Here is a 27,216-nt window from a genome sequence, read left to right as displayed (position 1 = left end):
TCAGAATGGGTTAACCACCACATAAATAAACACCTAGTCAGGGGTGTTTCTAGGAATAATATAATAATAATAAACTGTATTTAACTGTACTCAACCTACGTAGGAAAGTGCTCCTCCTACTGTATGCCTTCCCTCTGAAGGCAGCTCCAGACAGCACAGACGGTCGGCTGCTCGGCCAGTTTGAAAGCGTAGTGAGCTTGTCAGCAGGAGACTCCTGACGACAAGCTCCCGTCGCTTGCCGTCGATATCGCCAATCCGACGCGTCGGAACCCCGAAAACAAGCCCAAAAGAAGTCACGAGTTTCACCACTTGAGCCCTATTACATCAGCTATTTTCAAAAAGAATCATTAAAGCAAGCTCAAATTAGCAACTACATTTCAGAAATAAGACCAAACTAAAGCTATGAATATTCATATGTTACAGGAAAACTAGCCCAAAGTCGCTTATAATAAGCAGAACTGGCAACACTGCAAACCAGCGCTGCCATTTACTACAATGACTTCTACATGTATTTCGGAAAGCCATGTAGAGGTTTGCACAACGGGGTTCCACCGTGACTCAAGTCACGGCTGGTCTGGTGCATCCCATGCAGGAGCAGGACTGCTTTAGGCCTGGTAGAAGGACTGCTTTAGGCCTGGTAGAAGGACTGGTTTAGGCCTGGTAGAATGACTGGTTTAGGCCTGGTAGAATGACTGGTTTAGGCCTGGTAGAATGACTGGTTTAGGCCTGGTAGAAGGACTGGTTTAGGCCTGGTAGAAGGACTGGTTTAGGCCTGGTAGAAGGACTGGTTTAGGCCTGGTAGAATGACTGGTTTAGGCCTGGTAGAAGGACTGGTTTAGGCCTGGTAGAAGGACTGCTTTAGGCCTGGTAGAAGGACTGGTTCAGGCCTCGTAGAAGGACTGCTTTAGGCCTGGTAGAATGACTGGTTTAGGCCTGGTAGAAGGACTGGTTTAGGCCTGGTAGAAGGACTGGTTTAGGCCTGGTAGAATGACTGGTTTAGGCCTGGTAGAAGGACTGGTTTAGGCCTGGTAGAAGGACTGGTTTAGGCCTGGTAGAAGGACTGGTTTAGGCCTGGTAGAAGGACTGGTTTAGGCCTGGTAGAAGGACTGGTTTAGGCCTGGTAGAAGGACTGGTTTAGGCCTGGTAGAAGGACTGGTTTAGGCCTGGTAGAAGGACTGGTTTAGACCTGGTAGAAGGACTGGTTTAGGCCTGGTAGAAGGACTGGTTTAGGCCTGGTAGAAGGAAGGACTGGTTTAGGCCTGGTAGAAGGACTGGTTTAGGCCTGGTAGAAGGACTGGTTTAGGCCTGGTAGAAGGACTGGTTTAGGCCTGGTAGAAGGACTGGTTTAGGCCTGGTAGAAGGACTGGTTTAGGCCTGGTAGAAGGAAGGACTGGTTTAGGCCTGGTAGAAGGACTGGTTTAGGCCTGGTAGAAGGACTGGTTTAGGCCTGGTAGAAGGAAGGACTGGTTTAGGCCTGGTAGAAGGACTGGTTTAGGCCTGGTAGAAGGACTGGTTTAGGCCTGGTAGAAGGACTGCTTTAGGCCTGGTAGAAGGACTGGTTTAGGCCTGGTAGAAGGACTGGTTTAGGCCTGGTAGAAGGACTGGTTTAGGCCTGGTAGAATGACTGGTTTAGGCCTGGTAGAATGACTGGTTTAGGCCTGGTAGAATGACTGCTTTAGGCCTGGTAGAATGACTGGTTTAGGCCTGGTAGAATGACTGGCTTAGGCCTGGTAGAAGGACTGGTTTAGGCCTGGTAGAAGGACTGGTTTAGGCCTGGTAGAAGGACTGGTTTAGGCCTGGTAGAATGACTGGTTTAGGCCTGGTAGAAGGACTGGTTTAGGCCTGGTAGAAGGACTGGTTTAGGCCTGGTAGAAGGACTGGTTTAGGCCTGGTAGAATGACTGGTTTAGGCCTGGTAGAATGACTGGTTTAGGCCTGGTAGAAGGACTGGTTTAGGCCTGGTAGAAGGACTGGTTTAGGCCTGGTAGAAGGACTGGTTTAGGCCTGGTAGAAGGACTGGTTTAGGCCTGGTAGAAGGACTGGTTTAGGCCTGGTAGAAGGACTGGTTTAGGCCTGGTAGAAGGACTGGTTTAGGCCTGGTAGAAGGACTGGCTTAGGCCTGGTAGAAGGACTGGTTTAGGCCTGGTAGAAGGACTGGTTTAGGCCTGGTAGAATGACTGGTTTAGGCCTGGTAGAATGACTGGTTTAGGCCTGGTAGAATGACTGGTTTAGGCCTGGTAGAAGGACTGGTTTAGGCCTGGTAGAAGGACTGGCTTAGGCCTGGTAGAAGGACTGGTTTAGGCCTGGTAGAAGGACTGGTTTAGGCCTGGTAGAATGACTGGTTTAGGCCTGGTAGAAGGACTGGTTTAGGGCTGGTAGAAGGACTGGTTTAGGCCTGGTAGAAGGACTGGTTTAGGCCTGGTAGAAGGAAGGCACTGGAGCAAGCTCGGGCAATTAAAGCCTTTAAACACAGGGTACTGGCAAACAGAGTGGTTTCGGTCATCATGACCTGACATGGAAACACGGTCACTCTGTTTGCCTACACCCTGGGAATAAAAGCCTTCCTTCTACCATGTCAAGTTTTATTTGCTGGCTGACAGCCAAAAACAGCAGATTTGACATGGAGACACGTAAGATATATCAACAGCAAGAACTCTAGTGTATAAGTGTGGATGTGGTGAGTACAGATAACTCTAGTGTATAAGTGTGGATGTGGTGAGTACAGATAACTATAGTGTATAAGTGTGGATGTGGTGAGTACAGATAACTATAGTGTATAAGTGTGGATGTGGTGAGTACAGATAACTATAGTGTATAAGTGTGGATGTGGTGAGTACAGATAACTATAGTGTATAAGTGTGGATGTGGTGAGTACAGATAACTATAGTGTATAAGTGTGGATGTGGTGAGTACAGATAACTATAGTGTATAAGTGTGGATGTGGTGAGTACAGATAACTATAGTGTATAAGTGTGGATGTGGTGAGTACAGATAACTCTAGTGTATAAGTGTGGATGTGGTGAGTAGCCTACAGATAAGTCTAGTGTATAAGTGTGGATGTGGTGAGTACAGATAAGTCTAGTGTATAAGTGTGGATGTGGTGAGTACAGATAAGTCTAGTGTATAAGTGTGGATGTGGTGAGTACAGATAACTATAGTGTATAAGTGTGGATGTGGTGAGTACAGAACTATAGTGTATAAGTGTGGATGTGGTGAGTACAGATAACTCTAGTGTATAAGTGTGGATGTGGTGAGTACAGATAACTCTAGTGTATAAGTGTGGATGTGGTGAGTACAGATAAGTCTAGTGTATAAGTGTGGATGTGGTGAGTACAGATAACTATAGTGTATAAGTGTGGATGTGGTGAGTACAGATAACTCTAGTGTATAAGTGTGGATGTGGTGAGTACAGATAAGTCTAGTGTATAAGTGTGGATGTGGTGAGTACAGATAACTATAGTGTATAAGTGTGGATGTGGTGAGTACAGATAACTATAGTGTATAAGTGTGGATGTGGTGAGTACAGATAACTTTAGTGTATAAGTGTGGATGTGGTGAGTACAGATAACTATAGTGTATAAGTGTGGATGTGGTGAGTACAGATAAGTCTAGTGTATAAGTGTGGATGTGGTGAGTACAGATAAGTCTAGTGTATAAGTGTGGATGTGGTGAGTACAGATAAGTCTAGTGTATAAGTGTGGATGTGGTGAGTAAAGATAACTTTAGTGTATAAGTGTGGATGTGGTGAGTAAAGATAACTTTAGTGTATAAGTGTGGATGTGGTGAGTACAGATAACTATAGTGTATAAGTGTGGATGTGGTGAGTGCAGATATTGTGCAGAGGGTTTGTCTGTCTTATGAATGGAAGACATGATCAGTGATCAGTTGGAACATGCAAAAGTTACAGTTATGACATCTGAAAGAGAGCAAAACCAAGACAGCTTACAACACGTGTGTGTGTGTGTGTGTGTGTGTGTGTGTGTGTGTGTGTGTGTGTGTGTGTGTGTGTGTGTGTGCGTGCTTTCCCCTTTTCCTCCCCAATGTAGTCATTATGCCAATAGATAGATAGATACTATATTTGTCCTTGCTGAAATTTGTTTTGTGCCAAGCAGTCATCAGGATATGAAGAACAACACATAGACAACAAACGGATCACACAATACATTGACAATACTTAACAACAATACTTAACAAACAAAAGACAATACCAAACACACACACACTCCCTGCTGACAGGTGCCGCCCCAGCACTCAACTTGCAGGCTCAACAAAGCCGGATGCCCCGCTTGGATTCGAACCCCCAGGCCCAGCCTCTGTGGTGGTGGACAGGCCGTACCACTGAGCCACCCGAACCCCCAGCCTCTGTGGTGGTGGACAGGCCCTACCACTGAGCCACCCGAACCCCCAGCCTCTGTGGTGGTGGACAGGCCCTACCACTGAGCCACCCGAGCGCCTAAAACATGCCTTTTGTCTGCGGAAATGATAGCACTGCACTGGAACATAACATCTTCGTAATTTGTGTCTGGCACTGTCTAGTTAGCAGGAATCAATGAAGAATGACACTAATATGATCTGCCTGGAGGACTTAGGTTCAGCTGATTGCTTCTTTTTTATTTTAAAGAACACTCCCTCTGATGTTATTTAAAGTCCAATAGAGGACTTTGTTCCAAATAGAGAGATGATTCTGCGTTTAAAGGAACTTTTACATATATGCAAAGTAACCACATCATTCAACATAAAACAATGTCAGTATTGGCTGAGGAAAGGCGTATTTTGTTGCTTTGCTACAGTATGTGGTGATCTATGATCCTGCAAAGGCATGGTTCTTATGAGCATGAGTTCTTAGGGATGAGTCAGAATAATCTTCTTGAGGATACAAATCGATGCAATGCAGTTATTGTAGCAAAGGGTGTTGATTGGTGTAATTTCTATCATTATGAAAGAAAATCTCCAAAACATTCTTTCCTAAATAAATCCCCCCAAACTGTAAAAAACCACTACTGTATATTCACCCTAGGAATGACCCTAGAATAATTTACTTTGGCCAGTCATGCACACGGGCCCCTAATTACTTTAAGACAGCTAAGTGGAGACTTGGAAACATTGAAACTTTCAATGACCCTCTGTTAATAAAAGTTTGTCCTCATTTAAGAAACAAAACTCTACAGTACTAAATAAATACTGATTAAGTTACTGCTAGAGTGCATTTCTATCGGAGAAGTAAAAGTGTATAAGCCTGATTACTACTGTACAAAACGTAATGTTGAGGATTATTCAAATCACACACAAACACACTTTAAGCACACCCCAATGTGTGTGTGCTTTGCTTTGCTTTGACTGTAGCTTGGACTGTGTGTTTCTATACAGTTACTGTAGACCAGCTTGTCCGCTCTGGTTTCATAGAGAGAAGGGGGGGGGGGGTTGAGAGAATGACCCATATTCTCCTCCGAGGGAGGGGAAGTCACCTTGTTGACCGGGCAGTGAGAGGAGGGGAGAAAATAAGCTGGCTAATAAGCAGATATATTGATTCTGATAATTATTAGTTGGAGGAAATTGACTGGTTATGTGTGGCAACTCAAACTGACAAGTTTATCATTTTTACAGATACAACTATATTGTAATAATCTGTAAACCTGTGACTAAGGACTAGGGGCACCGTGCACAGTATAGCCACAGTTTGTGCCGTTGCACTGATGACGTTTTGCTTAAAATAAATGACAGCCAGCAGGCTATTAACAAAACGTAATTTATCGCTATTGTTTTAAAAAAAGCATGTCCATTAATCATCTTCTTACCTGACATTAAAAGACCCCCAAAATGTGCTCTGTTGAATTGTTACTGTATTCACCAGCCGCATCTTGTTTTCATGCATAATGTCTGGTTGCCCTTGGCTGACTAAAGTATTGCTCATATGAGCTACCGGGGAGGATGCATGGGATCTGCTGTTACATAGATTTTTAAGATGATATTATAGGCATTTGTTTGTGTGACAGTCTAAGACATTCAACATCCAACACAGGTCCGCTATACCACTTCTCAATTAAGTGTAACACAAAGGGAAGCATTCAACCATGAGCTTTTGGCCTGTTTAAAAGCAGAAAGCAAACAAGGTGGGAAAGGTTGCAAACCATTGGTCTACACGACTACACCCTCCCACATGTCCACCTGTCAGGGTTAACCATTGGTCTACACGACTACACCCTCCCACATGTCCACCTGTCAGGGTTAACCATTGGTCTACACGACTACACCCTCCCACATGTCCACCTGTCAGGGTTAACCATTGGTCTACATCTACACGACTACACCCTCCCACATGTCCACCTGTCAGGGTTAACCATTGGTCTACATCTACACGACTACACCCTCCCACATGTCCACCTGTCAGGGTTAACCATTGGTCTACATCTACACGACTACACCCTCCCACATGTCCACCTGTCAGGGTTAACCATTGGTCTACACGACTACACCCTCCCACATGTCCAACTGTCAGGGTTAACTTAGCCCTACACACAAAAAGGAAACTCATTAATTTGATTCTGTGTGAGTGTGTGAGTGTTATATACATGTCCAAGAGTGGAACTGATACTATAGGGAGGAAAGAAGGCACAGGTCGCATTCAGTCCTTGGCTGACCGCAGGTACATGTGGGTCTGGAAGTGGAAGTGGTAACCACGAGGCTGTGTGGTGTTTGGACATGTTATTCCAGACGGGGCATTTTACACAGGTCTGGACAGTTTCAGTCCTGCTTTCGTTGGTTTGTGTGTTCGATGCACAAGCAGCGAGTTCACCGTTGTGAAGACAGAGAGAGAGAGAGAGAGAGAGAGTGCATGTCCGTGTGCGTGCGTGCGTGCGTTTGTGCGTGTGTGTGTGTGTGTGTGTGTGTGCGTGCGTGCGTGCGTGCGTGCGTGCGTGCGTGCGTGCGTGTGCGTGTGTGTGCATGCGTGTGTGCGTGTCAGAGAGGACAGCTTGTTGAAATGGGACGTAAGGAGAATGTTAACCAGCCAATCAACGTGTGTGTGTGTGTGTGTGTGTGTGTGTGTGTGTGTGCACACACGAGAGAGCGAGCGAGAGAGAGAGAGAGAGAGGGAGAGAGAGAGAGAGAGAGAAAGAGTGAGCCGTGGTAGAGAGAGAGAAAGCTTGTATTGAGGAGGCAGCAGACGGGTAATTTCGGGAGAGAGAAAGAGACAGACAGACAGTGTGTGTGTGTGTGTGTGTGTGTGTGTGTGTGTGTGTGTGTGACTGCGTGCGTGCGTGCAGATCAAGACTGGACACCATTACATGCATGATTAGAACACACACACACACACACACACACACACACACACACACACACACACACACACACACACACACACACACACACACACACAGCCGTTGAAACCATGGGGCAGAGTGCCAGAGACAGTGTGTAAGAGTCCTAACAGATTGAATGTATGTGTAGATGGACAGAAGGAAATTAGATCACTGCTCCTGATTGTATCTCAGTGTGCTGTTGCTTTACTCGTTTACCCTGCTAGTCCCCAGGAGAGACAGAGAGAGAGATGTTGCTTTGCCTCTTTATCTAGCTAGTCTGAGGAAGTGTGTGTGTGTGTGTATGTGTGTGTGTGTGTGTGTGTGTGTGTGTGTGTGTGTGTGTGTGTGTGTGTGTGTGTGTGTGTGTGTGTGTGTGCGTGTGCGTGTGCGTGTGTGCGTGCAGGGGAGGCCCCAGGAATCTGGAGGCCCGTTTCAAGACCAAATTTGAGGTCCCCATATACACCTATAATATAACTATAATAATTATTATTCTGTTGATACAGGCGTATTGACTATCAACAGCTTTGACAGTTCAAAGCACGTCCATTACAATTAGGCAGCAACAAACCTCTCCTCATCATGACGTCCCTTCACAATAAAGTGTCTCCCCTTTACCTCCCAATGTCGCACATTTCACCCCAGGTTATTAACAGGAAATAGGGGTGACTTAACATCATGGGAGAGAGCAAGGCAGCGAGTGAGCGATAGAGAGACGGCCAAGGGTCGACTGACGCCTGACGGTCAGTTGGAGCTCAGAGGCCCCCCTGAGGGTGGAGGCCTGTTTCAATTGAAACTGGTGAACCATAGCAAAGGCCTCGTGTGTGTGTGTGTGTGTGTGTGTGTGTGTGTGTGTGTGTGTGTGTGTGTGTGTGTGGTTGCGTGCATGCGTGCGTGGTTGCGTGTGCGTGCGTGCGTGGTTGCGTGCGTGCGTGCGTATCAGAGAGGACAGCTTGTTGATCAAGGGACGTAAGGAGAATGTTAACCAGCCAATCACCTTGCACGTTATTGATTGAGACAAGAGACAGAACGCTAATTAGCTGAGAAAAGAAACAAAGGGGAACTGAGGCCATTTATGATGCTTTAATATACTTTTATACATGACCTCTCCACTTTTAAGCTGTATAGGTATAGCTTACCTGCAAAAGCTTTCTTTCACAGTGCTGTACTGTATGTGAGAACCTATTGTGACTGCAGGTCTGCCCATGAACAAGTGCACACCATGCTGCCAGAACCCAGCCTCCACACACACACCCACACACAGTCACACGGGTTACGGATCCATTAGGGTCAATATATATGTGTATTACACGGCTTGGTTGACTGCTTGATTGATGATCAATTGCTGAACTCAGCAGTGTGTTATTTTGTGATAATGACCGCTTGGCTCATTATCAGACCGCTGTCTAATCAAAGGCTCAGAGCACCTGCTCATGTCACTTTGCGCTGCTTGAGTTTGTGCCGTAGTATCCAACATGGCAGCCATGTAAACAAACACACCATGTAATTTACAACTACAATTTAGGCATTTAGCAGACGATCTTAATCCAGTGCGATTTACAGCAAGCAAGAACATCATATAATACACAATTGATCAAATACATAGAAATAGTCATCAAGGATTATAAGCAAGCTAAGGACCTAACAATCGACTAACAGTAGAATATCTGTACAATAAAATGATATATACACTATAGAGTGCTATGTCTACATAAAATGCTATCTAAGTTCCTTTGCCTATATGCCTGTAAGGTCGTCGGGGCTAGTGCTACGGCCTAAAGATAGAGTCTGAAGAGGTGAGGTTTCAGACTACGGCGGAAGATTGGGAGTGAATCTGCAGTTCTGGGATATTCATTCCACAGTTTTGGAGCCAGAAGGGACAACACTCCACACGTCCCAGACTGTTCTCAGTCTGGAACGTGTGTGTGTGTGTGTGTGTGTGTGTGTGTGTGTGTGTGTGTGTTTGTGTGTGTGTGTGTGACTGTGTGTGTGTGTGTGTGTGTGTGTGTGTGTTCGGGGTTGTAGGGTTGGATCAGACTTTGAAGATATGGGGGTGCCAACCGTGCCATACCTTTGGTGGTGCCTACCATACCAACTAAACGTTGCTCTCAAGAATGTTTTTGAAAACAGTTGAAGCCAGAAATACACAATGCAGTAACCAAACATGTATTCTATTTGATCAACACTTCCTTGTTTTCTGAGGCAACCGTGTCCACCCAGCGCAACACTTGCAATCATTTCATTAACGTAAGCAAGGAAATACTTTGTTTTGTTGTTACTTTTGGGTTAATTCATGAATTTATTTATTATATTAGCCATGTAATAAGCAGGATCATATATGTGGAGAATAATATACAGGATAATATATTCACCACTTCACCACTTAATAATTCTCCACTTAAGCCCTATTTCAAATACTCGAGGTTCAGGCCACTATGCACCACCGATCAGGAGTCATTGTGTCGAGGGCTTTGTCAGCGTAGACATTGTACCCGTCTGTCTGAGTCCCTTTTGTGCCCATATCGGACATATTGGTCATATTGTTTATGGTTATGTTTGAGTCAGTGTGACGTTATGAATTTTAATATAGGATAGTGAAAATAGCCAATCTACAAGCTCACAACAGCAGCAGTGACACGTTTTAAGCTCGTAAATATGCTATTTTCACAAAATACTTAAAGATTTAAATGTACGTAATTTGTACTTTGGAATATTTGAGTATTTACTTGCATATACCACTGCTGATATCCACTGCTGATATCCACACAAGATGTTTAAGGCCCCCCCCACAGTATAATCCCGAGTGTTAATTTAACTCCAAAGAGTGTGAAACATCGAAGGAAAAGATGCATTTAGTTCCAATTTGACACTCTCCAGAGTTAAATGAACACTCTTTATTTCCCAGCGCTGGGGGAGGAGGGTCACATTCAGCCTCGTCCACAGGGCATCGTGGTGGGCGTCCAGCCGAACAAACTATGTCAGGTTTCATTGGAGGGCTTTAATCAGATCTCCGCTGAGTCAGCCAAACTATATTTGGGCCGCCTGATCCGTTTTCAAATTTTTACCTCCTCTCCTTCACCCCGTCTCTCTTTCCTCTGTATATTCCCCTCCCTTTCTGGCTGACTCCTTTGTTTTGTTTTTTACGGGAACCGGGTCTTTAGGAGCGGAGATCGGAGAAGAGGAGATTTTGTGGTGCTTCTCACCCGGATCATGATCAAGAAGACGATGTATTGATCGTGTGCATGCGTTTCCTAAAATTTGTATTTTGTCCTGTGTAAGTCAACAGTATTGCTGATTGCAGCAATACCTTCTCTCAGTTGAGTTTATACGCACACCTATAACGTGCCTATACTGCTGGTTGGCCACAGTTTAACCCATTCTGGGCGGGCACCCATTTTGGTGTCAGCATCATGTTATGCTTTAGCTATTGAAAAATAGCAGATCTACAAGCTCATATCGCGCGATACGAGCTTGTAGGTCTGCTATTTTTGAAAAAAATCGAAGAACGACTGACATTTTTAGAATCTGATCTCAGGTCAGAATGGGTTCATCAGACCAGTGTGTGTCCGGCGGAAACCTCGTATGAATCTGATCTCAGGTCATACTGCTGGTTGGCCACAGTTTAACCCATTCTGGGCGGGCACCCATTTTGGTGTCAGCATCATGTTATGCTTTAGCTATTGAAAAATAGCAGATCTACAAGCTCATATCGCGCGATACGAGCTTGTAGGTCTGCTATTTTTGAAAAAAATCGAAGAACGACTGACATTTTTAGAATCTGATCTCAGGTCAGAATGGGTTCATCAGACCAGTGTGTGTCCGGCGGAAACCTCGTATGAATCTGATCTCAGGTCAGAATGGGTTAACCCCAAAGGAGTAATTGGCTGTTACTAAATAATCCTACAGTAGCTGTTTGAGGGTTTCAAACCGACGACGCTCCGGTCACACATCTAGCGCTTTTCAGCTACAGAACGCACAGCTTCCATATCATCCATTCACCGCTTGTACAACTAAGCTTGGTAGAACAGCCTTGGAGGTTCGATGTCATGAGAGATTTGAGTGTTGAAAACAGAACTGAATATCTCTATTGCAAATCACATTTTCTGTGTGCAGCATGTGTGTATGTGAGTGTTTATGTGTATAGTATATATATATATATATATTATATATACTGTATATATATACTGCTGGGCCGTTATCGGCATTAACGTGCTGCGTTAACGTGAGACTCTTCTCGCGTGATTAACCCTCTAAGACCCAGCGTTGCTTTTTAGCAACAATTTTATTTTATTTAATTACTAAATTATTATTCTTTTTTTCTGTTCTTTTTTCACCTAAACGTCATCAGTGATGTTCATTGCAATGCCATTTCAATGCCATTGGTCATGATATTTGCATATAAATACCCCCCACAGAGGCTGAAATTCACACAAATGAAAAATGTCTGGACTCTGTGCGATTTTGAACATTTTTTTAACCTAAGACTTTTGACCTTTACCCTAATAAAAGTAGGTACAATAATTGTAATATATGTTTTTTTGTGATCATTAGAATGTCTAGAACATGTTTTATTCATTATTGTGAAAGATATCCCCCAAATGTAAATTATTAATTTATTATATTATTATATAATTATTATATAATTATTATAAATTTTCCATCAAACTTTATTTTTTTATTTTTTTTAACATATGTTTTAGTGTCAGTCCTAGTAGTACAAAGTAGTAGTAAGGTTGAAATCTATTTTTTGCAAGTAGAAATTAATGCGGGTGTTAGAACAAAGATCGCCGTTAATCTATTCTCAAAGTTGGGTCTGTACTTGGAGCTGGGTCTGCATAGCGGCCAGGAGGCGTGTGTGAACAGTTCTACAAGCTTACAATATGAAATATAAGGTATTAATAGGCTAGTTGTATTGTTAATATCCTTAATTTAAATCTTCAAACTGAGATATATTTTAAAACTGTTAGCACAATCATATCTTAAATTATATATTTTATGACTATATTTTATCACGGTCATCATGAATAAACAATTTAAACACAAGTACATCTTATTGAACATTATTTTCATTACCAATTATCATAAGGCTTCTGGTCACCGGGCCTGAGAAACCTGTTCTCAAAGACTTACTTCTGGTCATTATTTAGGTAGCGCACACATATTTTGAATGCCTTCGGCAGAGTTCAAATGAGCCATTTTAATGTATCTCTTAGGCCGGCAATTATTGGTTTTGGCTGTTTCTCTTATGACAAATACCGTAAAATATTATTCCCCTTGGCTTGGACATTGTTGACGGTTAAAGAATATAACCATGAATATAAGTGTGCTCTCTCCCTCTCTGCTTGTTTTCTCTCTTTCTCACATACACACGTCACATGTCTGTATAGCATGGGAGGGAATTACACAGTGACAGAATTAGAGAGATTAGAGAGAATTATGGAGAGATTGACACGTATGAGAAGTTGCGTGTGGTAATGAAAATAAGGTTAAATGCAAGCTGTGTAACAGCACTGTGTCCTACCTCTCAAATCAACAACAATGCACACGCATCGACATGATCCAACACAGATGCCTGAAGAGGCTTCACAGCAGCTGTCCATTAACTAGCATCATTGTGAGGTTGCGTCGCATGCAGGTGCAATCACAGGGCTAATCACAAAACCAACATGGAATTAGGGATGGAGCGATAATCGTTTATTATCGTTTGTTGCAATAAAAGCGCTCACTATAAACATAATATTGCAGAGTTTTAGATGTATTATGAAAGTGTCATCAGCTAAATGTTCCCCTCCAGAATATGGATATTAGGGTGCAAGTGGATAACAAAAGTGTCATATTTAAGAGTTTTAAGTGTATTTTGATTATCACAATTATATAGTTAATAGCAATAATTTTGCCATAATAATTGTGATGTGAAATTTTCATATCATCCCATTCCTACATGGAATACCCTGCTCTGTTAACCCATTCTGGTGTCATTTTGGTGTCAGCATCATGTTATGCTTTAGCTATTTAAAAATAGCAGATCTACAAGCTCATATCGCGCCACCGAGTGGCGCGATACGAGCTTGTAGGTCTGCTATTTTTGAAAAATCGAAGAGCGACTGACATTTTTAGAATCTGATCTCAGGTCAGAATGGGTTCATCAGACCAGTGTGTGTCCGGCGGAAACCTCGTATGAATCTGATCTCAGGTCAGAATGGGTTAAGTAGGCCTACTATGAGTATAAAAAAGCTCTATGCAGACTTTGCGGAGACTGTCCAAGATGTTCGTAAAAGCTTAAGACAAAGCTAGACAAAATATTTCTGTTACTCCTTCATGTTCAATTCGTTTTCGATCAAACCTTATAATGCTGTAAAATGATGTGGTTAGGCTGTGTGGTTGAATTCACCTGCTTGTCCTTCATACATCAAAAATGGTTGTGGGCATTTCTTCTTTATACCATACCGTCATTCCAGACATTCTGTCCGGCAATTTGTATGCGTGTGTGTGCGTGTGCGCGTGTGTGTGTGCGTGCATGTCTGTCTATAGATTTACTAATTACAATAGTAGGGCTTTCACTTCTAGTGATTTTTACAAGTTTACTAGTCGACTAGTTATCGACTTTCTATCTTTTTAATGATATTTGTACATTGGTGACTATAATCTAGCAGATCTTGAGGCCTACAAAAACGGGAGAAAAGAAACAAAAGAAAATGCCTTTTTTTCTAGTGAACTATTACCAACAAGGTTGACTAGTGGATTTACTAGTCGACTAGTTTAATAGTCGACTAGTTGCTTAAAGCCCTATACAATAGTATACAAAATAGGTTCTCTACACCTGTACCTACTTTAAACACTGTATTATTAAGTCTTGAATGAATGTTGCCCTTTCAATAAACTTTGAGTTATCCTCTTAGCTGTCAGGATGCATGATGAATCCCCTATTGTTAAATTGTCCTATTTCTTCTATCCAAACATGAGTCATCTCCATTGAACTTTGATTCTTGAGCAAAATTGGAACCATTTGTCAACATGTGCAGGAATGGGCAAGCTGTCCCACTCTACACATAGCATGACTAAGAGGTTAAACTGTGTTCAGCTAGATAAATCCTGAGAGAATGTTCGGTGACAAAACAGGAAGTAAACAATGCTGTAAGTCTCATCAGTGCTTTGACTTATCGACTGTGGCTTTGGAAAACCTACAAACAAACAAGCACGTGTTGTTATTGACGACGGTCCAGTGTTGATTCTTTCCCTATTAAACCTTGACCCCAGGCCAGCTACTGACCTGGGAATCCCTCTTTTTTACTGGCGTACATGCTGTAATGCATCCACAAAAGTAAGATAGTGTTTGAAAACAAATTCTGTTTGACAGTTTTATCTCAGGCTCAGCCGTCAGAAAGGAATGGGAATGGATGGGTCCGATGATGAGTCATCAGACCCATTCTGAGTTTTGTGTAATTATTTGTTTCCACTGTGTGCAGGAAAGAATGATTCTGTGTTATTAATACTGTACATCATACACAATAAAATCCTGAGTGTTGGCTTAACTCTGACAAATCTAACCAGGGCAAGGGTCCATCTGGTTACAATCTATAGACTCTTGGGGTTAAACGAACACTCAGGACATTACAGTGTAAATGCAGTCTGCAATCCTACAGCTGCAGGTCTTGTTCACTGTTTGTTTTCTTTCTCACAATCTCCACCATTTACTGTATGTCAACAGGTTTGTAGTACATGATGTGTTTTCCCACTGCTACTTGTTTCAGAGACATCCTAGACTGTGTAGCACGGCTTGGGTCTTCTTTGTATTATCTATGTCATTGTCATCTCCGCGTCAAGGCTGTAAATGAAATGGCTGCAAAAGGCATCCTCTCTCTCTCTCTCTCGCTCGGTAGGCAGACATGTTTATGGCTCGCTACGGCACGATTGCTAGTGTACTGTATGGCCGTAAAACAAATAATCTTTCAACAGCATCTGTCAGGTGATAATACAGTATAGTTAGACTGGGAAGGACACTGCAAATGCCTTTGTTACTGTAAGTTACAGTACTGTGTGTTTGCACTCAAAAACTTAATTTGTGTCTCTTCTCTTTGTGTGTGTGTGTGTGTGTGTGTGTGTGTGTGTGTGTGTGTGTGTGTGTGTGTGTGTGTGTGTGCGCGTGTGTGTGTGTGTGTGTGTGTGTGTGCGTGCGCGTGTGCGTTGCTTTTCCAGCACGTCGTTGAGACAACCATCGTCGACTGCCAAAGTGTGCCTGGTTTGCGGAGACGAGGCATCAGGGTGTCACTATGGGGTGGTCACGTGTGGCAGTTGTAAAGTCTTCTTCAAGCGCGCCGTGGAAGGTACAGTATACAGCCCACTCATGTTGTGTAGCTCGCTCATCAATACTGTACTTAATTGACTGAAGTTTTGTTGCATGCAAAAGTCACATACTGTACCTCAGTTGCTCTGAGGTGACGATTGCACCTCCAACAAGTCTGAGGAGCTGCACCATTAAATCCTTCGTGTTAATTACATTTGCACACTATCAGAGTTACGAATGAATAAATTCTATAGATTCTACCGTGTGACGATCACATGACCCCTCAGATGTTTCTGTGTGGAAACAGGTGAGAATTACCCTCACGAAAAAATGTTGTACAGGTGCCAAGAAAAATGGTTCCATGTTTTTCCACCTTCAAAGGCAAACACGGCCTTTAATGTGGGTGACATTGCTGTAGTTGTATACTTAGAAGTAATACTTTATCCCCTCTGTAACTGTTTTGGGAATTAAAATGCTAATTATCTGAAGTAACTCTCCATGACATACCGTAGTGGCAGCAATAAATCATCACTGCATCATTCTGCATCAGTCTGTTAAAGGGCGTAGAGTAGAAAACAGTGACTTTAGAAGATTCAGTGCTAAATCTATATCCCAGATTCTGTACAGATATTATTACTGTAATGAGATTACATGTGACTCTCCGAATCCATCACAATGCCTGCCTGTTAGTGTACAGTAATTACAGTGGGCACATGTCGTCTTAGGTATAATACTTTATACTATACTACTTTATGTTGTCAGATTTCTTATTCTGTAGTCATATTTTCACTCTGTTCTGTTTAGATAAATATTCCTGTTTGGGCTTTAGACTAACACGCACGCACGCACGCACGCACAGAGAGTATATACAGTAAGGTTGGTAGATAAATAGAGCCATCGCTTGTCTTTTTCTATTAATTAAAATGATGCCAGGATATTGTTTTGGGTAGCACAGTGAAATGAGATCAGAACCCACTACACCTGGAAGAAACTTTAGTTCAAGAAGTTGTTGGGACTGGTGTGTCTTGGCCGTGCATCGTACAGCTCTCTGCATGTGTGTCCCCAGCAGAGGCTGGTTGTTTCATTTCATGCAACCAATCATTCCGGATGATTGCACGAACAGATCTTTATGTCTTGACGTATTATTTATTACACTACAACATCCTGAGTGTTAATTTAACTCGGAGAGCATAGAAATAGATGAATAACCACTGTGTCGCGAATGCCTTAAATCTGTGATTCAGGGCATTTATTGGTCTTGTTTTTTTAGTTGACTGGCACGTCAAAAAGAACCAGTCGGCAGAGAGAATCAGCAGCCTTCATAATGTGTTTCTCATTGTCTGCATGTTGCCAGCGGCGGTGCCCTATAACTCATTCACTCTCACATACCCAGCACATGCACACACAAGCAAACACTTCAGCCAGCCAGCCAGCCAGCCAGTCAGCCAGTCAGCCAGTCAGCCCCCTAGGTGGTTTCCCAGGCTATTGGCAGAATTGCAGTCATTTCCTATCAAATCACGCCTTCGTTTTGGCGATATGTTTAGCACACAGCGACATTATGGAGACCTCAAACCGGATTACGTGCCTGGTCTTATCGAATCAGATATGCCCCCGTTCTTCCTCTTGAGCGCGGAAGGTGGGGAGACAGTGGCAGTGAGATGTTAAAGATCTGACAAATTTGTGTGTTTGTTTGGGAGTGCTGGTTACGTGAGGCCCTCTGAGGAGCACTTTCTGCATATCGTCTGCCTGCTCAGACTTATCCAGTCTCTGCCTTCAGAGCAGAATGACACCAAGGCACTTTGGCTTGTAGGTAAACAGCCCTTTACTAAGGCAAGCTATACAGTCTTCTTTGATTATTGGTCATTTTGACTGTATACTGTATACTTGGCAGGTTTAAATTTTCCACTTCATGTTTATTGTCACATCACGAGGTTACATAGGTGTAAAAACCTGACCACAGAACTGCTGCTATACAGTATGTGGACCTATTGTTACGTTGCCACTTTTTGGCACCTCATGTCTAATATTTGCTTATTTTTATGTATACTATACACATGTAGATGTTTTTGATTTCTCTTTCTGTTTTCTCCTTACTTTTTCCTCTCTCTCTGTACCACCCCCTGGCCCGCACACTCATACCCCTTTCCTTGAAAACAACAAAAAATGGAGCTTGCAATAAAGGTAAGTTCACCCCACTTCTTTACAACCTGTAAACCTGTGATGTGACAATAAAATGTATTCCGATTCCGATTCTAGAAACTTGGGTGAAATTGCAGTGTAATAAAATTTATTCATACAAAGGGAGAATAGCACAGTCTCTTGTGAAAGTAAGAGAGCATTTAGCAGCATCAGTGCCTTGCTATTCCTCGATCCACCTATAGTTCAACTCTAACCCTGAAGGCCGGACAACGGGGTGAGACCTGTCTTGAGTTACTCCAGGTCTTATTTAGTGCTGGGTTGAACTGCATCATCTGAACTACAAAGACTACAAATGGTTGTGAAAACAGACTGTGAAAAGATTCTGTACGTGCGTTTCATCTTTGTTGCACAATAGTGGACACGAAACATATTAGAGAGACTTATAGGGTACATGCATACCGTGACAAATTAATTTAACAAGTTAATTTAACAAGTTTAATTTAACTCCAGTAACACTTTAGAGTCTAGATGTTGCTGTGTGGCACACATTACGAGTTGGATTCAAAACCGTGAATGTGCAAATGCATGTATCTGGGCCAATCACACCAACTGGCTGAGCTGAGACTGCATGAGTATTTCCGTCTATATTCAGTATACTGTAGTACAGTGAGACTGCATGTGTCTTTCTATCTATATTCAGTATACAGTAAAGTACATATACTGTACCATGTCAAGTACTGTATATTACATGGCTGTGTGGTATCCACTTGAAAACTGAATACTCCCACTCACTTTTTGGTATTATCGAGTACCAATAATACCAAAACTTGGAACGATGCAAGTTGGAAATGCATGCCCCGCCCGGTTATTATGTCTGTGTCATTGTGATGTCAGAACATCATTGTCAGTACAGGCCAGCTCCATATGGAGATCTAGGGGTGATCAGTGCACGTTGGGGGGGTGATCAGGTGTGATCAATTGGCTAATAACCCATTCTGACCGGGCACCCATTTTGGTGTCGGCATCATGTTATGCTTTAGCTATTGAAAAATAGCAGATCTACAAGCTCATATCGCGCCACCGAGTGGCGCGATACGAGCTTGTAGGTCTGCTATTTTTTGAAAAATCGAAGAACGACTGACATTTTTTTAATCTGATCTCAGGTCAGAATGGGTTCATCAGACCAGTGTGTGTCCGGCGGAAACCTCGTATGAATCTGATCTCAGGTCAGAATGGGATAAAGGGCGAGGTCGCGCAACAGCGTGATGCGAGAACATAATTGTGATGTCAGAACAGGCCAGTACTGTATATGGAGATCCAGGGCCCTGTCGTATGTACAGTACACATGTACATACACACAGAGACGTGGTGCATTTATAGATAGATAATATACTGTAGCTTAAGTTTATCTGTTTTTTTAACACTGCTGCCTGTTCTATAACACTAGATGAATATTATACTGTAGCTATCTGTTTTTTTGAATCCTCTTACGCTGCGTTTGATTCACTCTGAAGTAAAAGTCTGCCCTTAAACTAAAGTCACATGCTATTGCGGTGATCTACGCATAGCTCATTGGTGAACATGAGCAACTGATTTAAAAACTGCACTTGTCATGCGTATGCGAGACTCGCCAAAGCATTCTCTGTGTTTGATAGAATGGAAATGTCTCTCTGCGGTTTATTATTAAAATGACATTGGGATAATTCAACCCATTTCAGGGCTCTGAAGTTCTACGTTTTCGTTGCATATGCAACCTAAATTTAATCTGTGCAACCTCTAAATGTAATTGGGAGCGTGACCGCAAATAATTGTCCTGGTGCGACCTTTTTTTCCCCCCATAGCACTGCAGCCTAATGTCTCTTTGTGTGTGCACAGTCACACTAACATTCACCACACTCGAATGTCTCTTTGTGTGTGCACAGTCACACTAACATTCACCACACTGAATGTCTCTTTGTGTGTGCACAGTCACACTAACATTCACCACACTGAATGTCTCTTTGTGTGTGCACAGTCACACTAACATTCACCACACCGAATGTCTCTTTGTGTGTGCACAGTCACACTAACATTCACCACACTGCAGACGAATGTCTCTTTGTGTGTGCACAGTCACACTAACATTCACCACACTGAATGTCTCTTTGTGTGTGCACAGTCACACTAACATTCACCACACTGAATGTCTCTTTGTGTGTGCACAGTCACACTGACATTCACCACACTGCAGACGAATGTCTCTTTGTGTGTGCACAGTCACACTAACATTCACCACACTGAATGTCTCTTTGTGTGTGCACAGTCACACTAACATTCACCACACTGCAGACGAATGTCTCTTTGTGTGTGCACAGTCACACTGACATTCACCACACTGCAGACGAATGTCTCTTTGTGTGTGCACAGTCACACTAACATTCACCACACTGCAGACGAATGTCTCTTTGTGTGTGCACAGTCACACTAACATTCACCACACTGCAGACGAATGTCTCTTTGTGTGTGCACAGTCACACTAACATTCACCACACTGCAGACGAATGTCTCTTTGTGTGTGCACAGTCACACTAACATTCACCACACTGCAGACGAATGTCTCTTTGTGTGTGCACAGTCACACTAACATTCACCACACTGCAGACGAATGTCTCTTTGTGTGTGCACAGTCACACTAACATTCACCACACTGCAGACGAATGTCTCTTTGTGTGTGCACAGTCACACTAACATTCACCACACTCGCTGGGCCTTGGCGAGACAATCGGCCCCTTTCAAACCAATCAAACATCAGCTTCACTTTTCTACCTCTTATTTTAGATTGATTACGTTTAGCTATCAATCACTTCGCTAAATCATTACATGAACCGCTAAAGACCCGATAAAGTAAACTATAACATTAACATTTTGACATCACAGGCAGTGCATGACTCCGCATTAGGAAATTAAATGTCCTATTTTAAGGCCAATTTTAAGTGATCGTTCCGCCAAGAACGACACATTTTGAAGTGTGAGTCATTATAAAATCCATATTTTACAGTATTACCAGTGCTTAATTTGTAACTCATTAGGTGCCGGAGCCGCTCATGCACGATTTTGACGGTTTTATGCGTTTGTTTTGGCGGCTTTATGCGGTTATTTTGGCCTAATTGCGGCCGCCTCTCCCACCCCAGAGTGACGGCCAGGCAGTAACAAACACATTATTTTTATTTGACCCACATAGTATAAGCAAATGGGTGAGAGAATATCAATCACCCAAGTGTCACCATTCAGATTATATTCAATTAGTGAAAGACGTGCAAACAAGCAGAATTTTGGCGGTTTTGTGTGGTTTTTTTGGCGGTTTTATGAGGTTATTTTGGCCTTTTCGTGGTTGCCTCTGCTGTTCCAGAGTGACAGCCAGGCAGTAACAAACGCATTACGGTATTTATATTTGACCCAGATAGTAAGCAAATGGGTGAGAGAGAGAATACCAATCGCCCAAGTGTCACCATTCAGCTTTTATTTAATTACTGGGAAACGTTGGCACTGGGAAGAGGAGGCTACTTTGTCAAAGTCTGGGTTGTAGGAGCGTCTAATGAAAATACAGAGCTGTGCCACATCTACCAGTCGATTCATCGAACTGAACAGAATAAATAACACTCACATAGAACTGAAGGGAATAAATAACAATGACATAGATAAATAGGTCCATATTGTATGAGGGGTCATGCCTGTGTTCCCTCGGCCCTACTGTGTGTTCTCTCAGTTTAGGGTTAGGCCTGGGGTTACGGGTTAGAGTCAGGCTTAGTGTTAGTTTGTTGTAAATTGTAGTTTTGAGGGAAGAATAGGCTTGAGGGAACATAAGAGAGAACATAATGTGTCCCAGTCCAGTGATTTCAACCACAAGTCGCCAATACATTAACTTCACAATTGAACAAAATACATTCTTTATTTTTTGGTTGGTGGTTTTCGTTTTTAGCCACATTAACACAGTTGGAATGTTAAAGAATGTTTTTATTCCATCAGAAAGTCGTTTTAGTGTCATTGAGTCGTTCTAATTGCTTAAACATGTCACTATGTGTAATGTTTTAACGATTGGATTAACCAATGCTAACCAATGCTATAAACCAGAAAATAGAGCTTTCCTCTTAAAGTATGCAAATTCCGCTAAAATTTCCGCTTTTTGTACACAATCGTTTTTGAAGATAATACTAGTCTTTTACTAACTGGCTACCAGAAATAGCAGAGAAAGAAGTATTAACCATCGTATTTTGTAAAAAGTGTGTTTATTTTCGGTCCGCCTAAAGCTAATGTTCCAGATGGGGGCACTGGTGAATCAGAACAATGGAACATGCTTCCTGTTTCCAATAGCAGAAGAAGAACACAATGTAAACATTGTAATTAACATTATGTCACCATAACGTGGCTATTATTAGTTACTTTGGAATGTACCTGCCATGAAAATTAAGGTCATAATAACGCAGATCACATCGATATGTAATATAGCGCGATATGTACTATGTATGTGTTTTAGCTACAGGATTGATATCAATATAATGCTAAACGTAAGCTAAAAAGCTATCGCGGGGTTGCCCGGTTCTGAGAAATAAGCAACCCGGTATATGAAAACAAGCCCAAAATAAGCGAAAATAGCAAATACAAATACAAATCTTGTCCCTGGAGACAAATAATAATAACAGGCTAATATAGCTATTTTATTTGTAGGCTACTCATCTGGAACATTTACATAGGCCTGATCTAATAAGGGTCCACTTGGTTACCAACTCTCCATAATCAACTACACTTTAAAAACAAGCCCAAATAATCAACTACACTTTATTTTTTGTCAAATATTTTTTTAGTAAATAAATAAAAATAATATATAAATTTAAATTATTATAAAATTGGTACAGTAGGCCTATGCATATTTCTTTAGAAACAAGGCCAACTAATTATAATAAGCAGACATGGCAACACTGCTGGTTGAATAATGGAGGAATGAAGGGAAAACAGCGCCCCCTAAAGTCATAGATCACTGCTGAAATCTTTGAAGGGGGAATGCTCTAATTTGGGAATTCTGGTTCAACAAGTTTCAAATGGTCATATCTTCTTCATTTTCCCCCCAATTTCAATGAGCAATACATCATATGAAAGGTTACAGTGTGCAGTTTCATAATATGTAAATAACTGAAAAATGACCATGGCCCCCTTGTATATTAAACCACTGGCACTGGTCACATATAGACAGTACGCTCCCGTGCGTCTTTGCTCCTTACATTTTGGTGGGTACACTGCATGCTGCTAGTGCTCGAAATGTCCTCATGGTTGGGAATGCTAGGAAAGAAGTTCAGTTTGAACCTTGCTTTTGCAAGCATGAACAACTGGATAATTTGTAACCCAGTGTCGCCATGCACGCATACTGGACTCAGACCACTAAAGCCTCTTCAGTGTTTTATTAAATGGAGCCGTCTCTCTCAGCTCTCCACTGCTAGTCAAACACTACAAGAGCTTATAGTGTTAAGTGCAACCCATACACTGGCCTGATTTAATCGAGGATGCGCGCATGTGTGTGTGTGTGTGTGTGTGTGTGTGTGTGTGTGTGTGTGTGTGAGTGAGTGAGTGTGTGAGTGTCCTTGTGATGTGTGCTGTTAGCTGCGTTACCTCACATGACCCGTCCCGTACACAGCTGCTGCTGCTGCTGCTGTTGGGTGCTCAGACGTGCGAGCGAGAGAGAGATAGAGAGAGAGAGAGAGAGAGAGAGAGAGAGAGAGAGAGAGAGAGAGAGAGAGAGATTAGGGGTTAGGGTAGCGACAGGCGGAGGAGGGGAATGGAGGGAGGAGAATAAGAGAGGACAGTGAAACAGATACAGACAGAGAGAGAGGATGGAGGAAGGACGAAGGTTAAAAAAATGCAAACGCAGACAGAGATGGAGAGAGGAAGAGCTGAGAGAGAGAGAGAGAGAGAGAGGGAGAGAGAGAGAGAGAGAGAGGGAGAGAGAGAGAGAGAGAGAGGGGGGTAGGAAAGTAAGAAACAGAGTGAGAGAGAGCAGGTGAAAGAAGAAGAGAGAGAGAGAGAGAGAGAGAGAGGCAAAGCGAGGTGTCAGCAATGAGCTCTGGAGGTGTAAGTTGGGACGTGAGGAGACGTTTCACGCACGCGCGCACAACCGCCCCCAAAAAAAACTGAGAATCCTCAGCTGGGCCTGTGAGATATGAGCGGAGACTGCAGAGGGAGAGAGCGGGCATCGGCACAAGGCGAATAATCCAGCCGAGTGCTTTCATTTCTTTTGGCACCGCCCACCTCGAGGGACGCAACTTTTATGGTCTGCCGTAGCTCATTAGGCCCACTAACTGGCTCATAGCCCCTCTTCACCACCACACTAGCCCATTCTGACCTGAGATCAGATTCATACGAGGTTTCCACTGGACACACACTGGTCTGATTCACCCATTCTGACCTGAGATCAGATTCTAAAAATGTCAGTCGTTCTTGTCAATTTTAGCAGACCTACAAGCTTGTATCGCGCCACTCGGTGGCGCGATATGAGCTTGTAGATCTGTCAAAAATAGCAGACCTACAAGCTCGTATCGCGCCACTCGGTGGCGCGATATGAGCTTGTAGATCTGCTATTTTTCAATAGCTAAAGCATAACATGATGCCGACACCAAAATGGGTGCCACGGTCAGAATGGGCTAGTTAGTATTCCTGAGTTGCGGACACATCCGATGAGACCTTGTTGTGTCTATATGCATGGTCTGTTTTTGCACAGCCAAGCCGTTTTGTTTTAACCCGGGTTTGGCCCCAGTTTCGCTCTGGGACTGTTTTCGGGAACATAGGTTTGCACATCAAACGGCTCCTTGACGTTGAAATGCTGAAGGCATTTTTCCAAAAAATGTTAAGAATCATTTTCTCCTCACGGGTGAATATTCACTCTCTGGATTTTCCTGTCGTACAGACTCGAAGTCAAATACTCACTGTATAAGTCTGTACTGTAAAAGTTATAATTGTGGCTTCGTAAATGGTATAGGAAGACTTTCTATGGCGATTAAACATTTTTATGCAAAGAGAGGTTAAAGTATTGTTTTGAGGTATAAGCACAGGAGCCACAATACCCGGCAACAAAGGACACAGACACTTTGAAGCTTTGTTGGAAGTTTTCCTTGAAGCTCAGAAGCAAGATTTTTATAATAATTAGGAGTACTTCAAAACAATGTTAAGATACATGCAGTTGGGGGATTTAGTTAACTTCTTCTTTTTTTTGTGTAGCGCCCAGGATTACATTAGATAATTGACACTGGGTGAAAAAATGGGTTGCAAAATCGTGGGATAAAATAAATAAATAATAATTTATATATATATATATATATATATATATATATATATATACACATCTTATTTTTTATGCTACACTGACACAGACAGCATCTCTGCTCACTGCCCAACAGAAGCGCAAATGGATGACAATAGGTCAAGGTCAAATTTTAACAAAATAGATGACAAAGAATAGAAGACATGAATAGATACAGTGAAAGTGTTTTCACAATTTCACATTGTTTTCACAGCATTATGCAATGCTATTTTATTGCATAAACTCTAACTTTACATAATACTGCATGTAAAAAGAAAAATAAATTAATCGTTTATAAGCAAAGTCAGCTATCTGAATCTTACACGCACGCACGGCAACATGTTAAGACTCTATGCTAAATGTGGTGTGTGGCATAAAGCGTGGCATGGAACATGGATTGGAGTGCTATCATCCATTCCTGCTTTTGCAGGACAATGCTGGGCACGTGGTTTATACATTTTTTTTATTGATTATTAAATGGTTTATTTACATAAATATAGCACATTTTATTGTTAAACAAACATATTGTTACCAGTTCCCTACGTTCAGGATAGGGCAACGCTGTTGCTTTTTGAACTGTTGAAGAACAAGCTTGTAAATGAACTGTGGGGCTCTTGCTTGATTCAGTGCTCAAACTTGCATTTCTTGTTTGAACGGGTTCTCTTTTAGTAGCCTACATGGGTACAAAACTCCTGGTATCTGCAGCTGTACTTCACCTTCACTTGTTATATTTCACTCTTGATGAGATCAACGCTGCAGCGGTTGCTTTTATCGGGCCATCAATGAAAGTGGTTGACAAAGGTGTTAAGACAAAGGGTGCCAATCTATTCATGTTTGGCATAATCGCACGCTTGAATAGGTGCTGTACACTTTGTTGTGACAGGATCTGTGTTTCCAGTCAAACTTTGTGTGGTTATTCATGAAGCAGAGTTGAGCTGTGCTGTACAGTCAATAAATGAAATAAAAGCGCTATGTTACTGCCACTTGTTTCTCACCCATTACAGAATACACGAATCATCACGAAAGTCTGAATGTCCAGTGTAGTGTGCTGCTCATGTTAAGAGCTGCAGAGCTTTTCGTTGATAGGTTGAAAGTATAGTCTGACAGGAAATAGGGAGAGAAATGGGGGAAGACAAAGGCTGTTGGGATCGGGAGTCGGGAGGCCGTGGCACGCCGTCAGGCTGGCTCAGCAGCCTATAGGTGCCCAGACGGTTGCGCTAACCGGCCGGTCCGTAGATTGATTTGTGACATGGATGTCTCCCGTCAGCTTTAGACTTTTTTTTCTTCTTTTTTTCTTTTTTGCAATGTTGTTTCTCAACAGTATTTAACCAATGGCATTTTCATAAGAATATCATTTTAGTACAGTGCTTCTAGTAAAGGACAGAATATATTCTTTGCCAGCCCCCAGAAGGGAACCAAATCAGGAGCAAATAGATGAGGTGTGGAAGTCAGTAGTCAGTAGTGTAGTGCGTGTATGCATGAGTGGAAGGTATGGGTGTGTGTTGAATGTATTAACAGAAATGTTGGTGCATAGTGGGAGAAGTGCAAGAGAGCACTGAATACAACAGAGCTGAGGAAGGGACTGGGGAGACAGGCTTATATACAGGGCATCGGCACCGGGCCCAGGTGCCGCTGCTTGACTGATTGTCATGACATCATAGCACTGCTCCCCAATCCACTGCAAGATAAGGAGAACAGAAATTAGGACAGCAAAGTAAAGAAACCATAAACTAACCAAAGTGTACTAACAATATAATTAAAGCTACACCAGACCACCTAATATAAGATACCATACTTCTAAATATACTATACACCCTAATATAGTACAATACAATATATACAGGGGGCCGCTATTTTTGAATAACCAACGTACATGCATAAAGGGGTTAAAATGATTGTGATGCTACTTTTGCTGCGGACCCCCTAGAACCCCCCCAAGGACCGCCCGAGCCCCCTTTTAGAACCAATGACTTAGAGCAGTGGTTCGCAAATCTTTCAGATGGAGACCTGAAAATTTGATTAGGCAATTGCCCCAGGACCCAAAGTAATGAAAATAGCAGATCTACAAGACGACAACGCGTCGCTTTACGCTGTGTTATTGCAAACGGCTCTTTTTACTACTTCTTAATTATATATTTCTTTTATTTATGGTATTTCTTAGATTTGTTTTTTAGC

The 27,216-nt window shown here is 42.5% G+C and overlaps 1 protein-coding gene across 2 annotated transcripts in view; it reads left to right on the top strand.

Moving 5' to 3' along the window:
• nr3c2 (nuclear receptor subfamily 3, group C, member 2) overlaps positions 1-27,216 on the top strand; it is a 126,670-nt gene that overhangs the window by 50,057 nt on the left and 49,397 nt on the right. Inside the window, exons 3-4 of one of the 2 annotated variants that reach the window (XM_083764882.1) lie at positions 15,491-15,618; positions 17,748-17,759. In XM_083764882.1, the coding sequence (XP_083621008.1) occupies positions 15,491-15,618; positions 17,748-17,759 (140 nt within the window). The remainder of the gene's footprint in view (positions 1-15,490; positions 15,619-17,747; positions 17,760-27,216) is intronic. The other variant, XM_083764883.1, reaches the window with a different exon arrangement.

This window comes from Protomyctophum parallelum (genome assembly GCF_964188405.1).
Source record: "Protomyctophum parallelum genome assembly, chromosome: 5".
Classification (NCBI taxonomy): domain Eukaryota; kingdom Metazoa; phylum Chordata; class Actinopteri; order Myctophiformes; family Myctophidae; genus Protomyctophum; species Protomyctophum parallelum.
The sequence above is the reverse complement of the archived record's forward strand: the minus strand, read 5'-3'. Positions and strand labels throughout refer to the sequence as shown.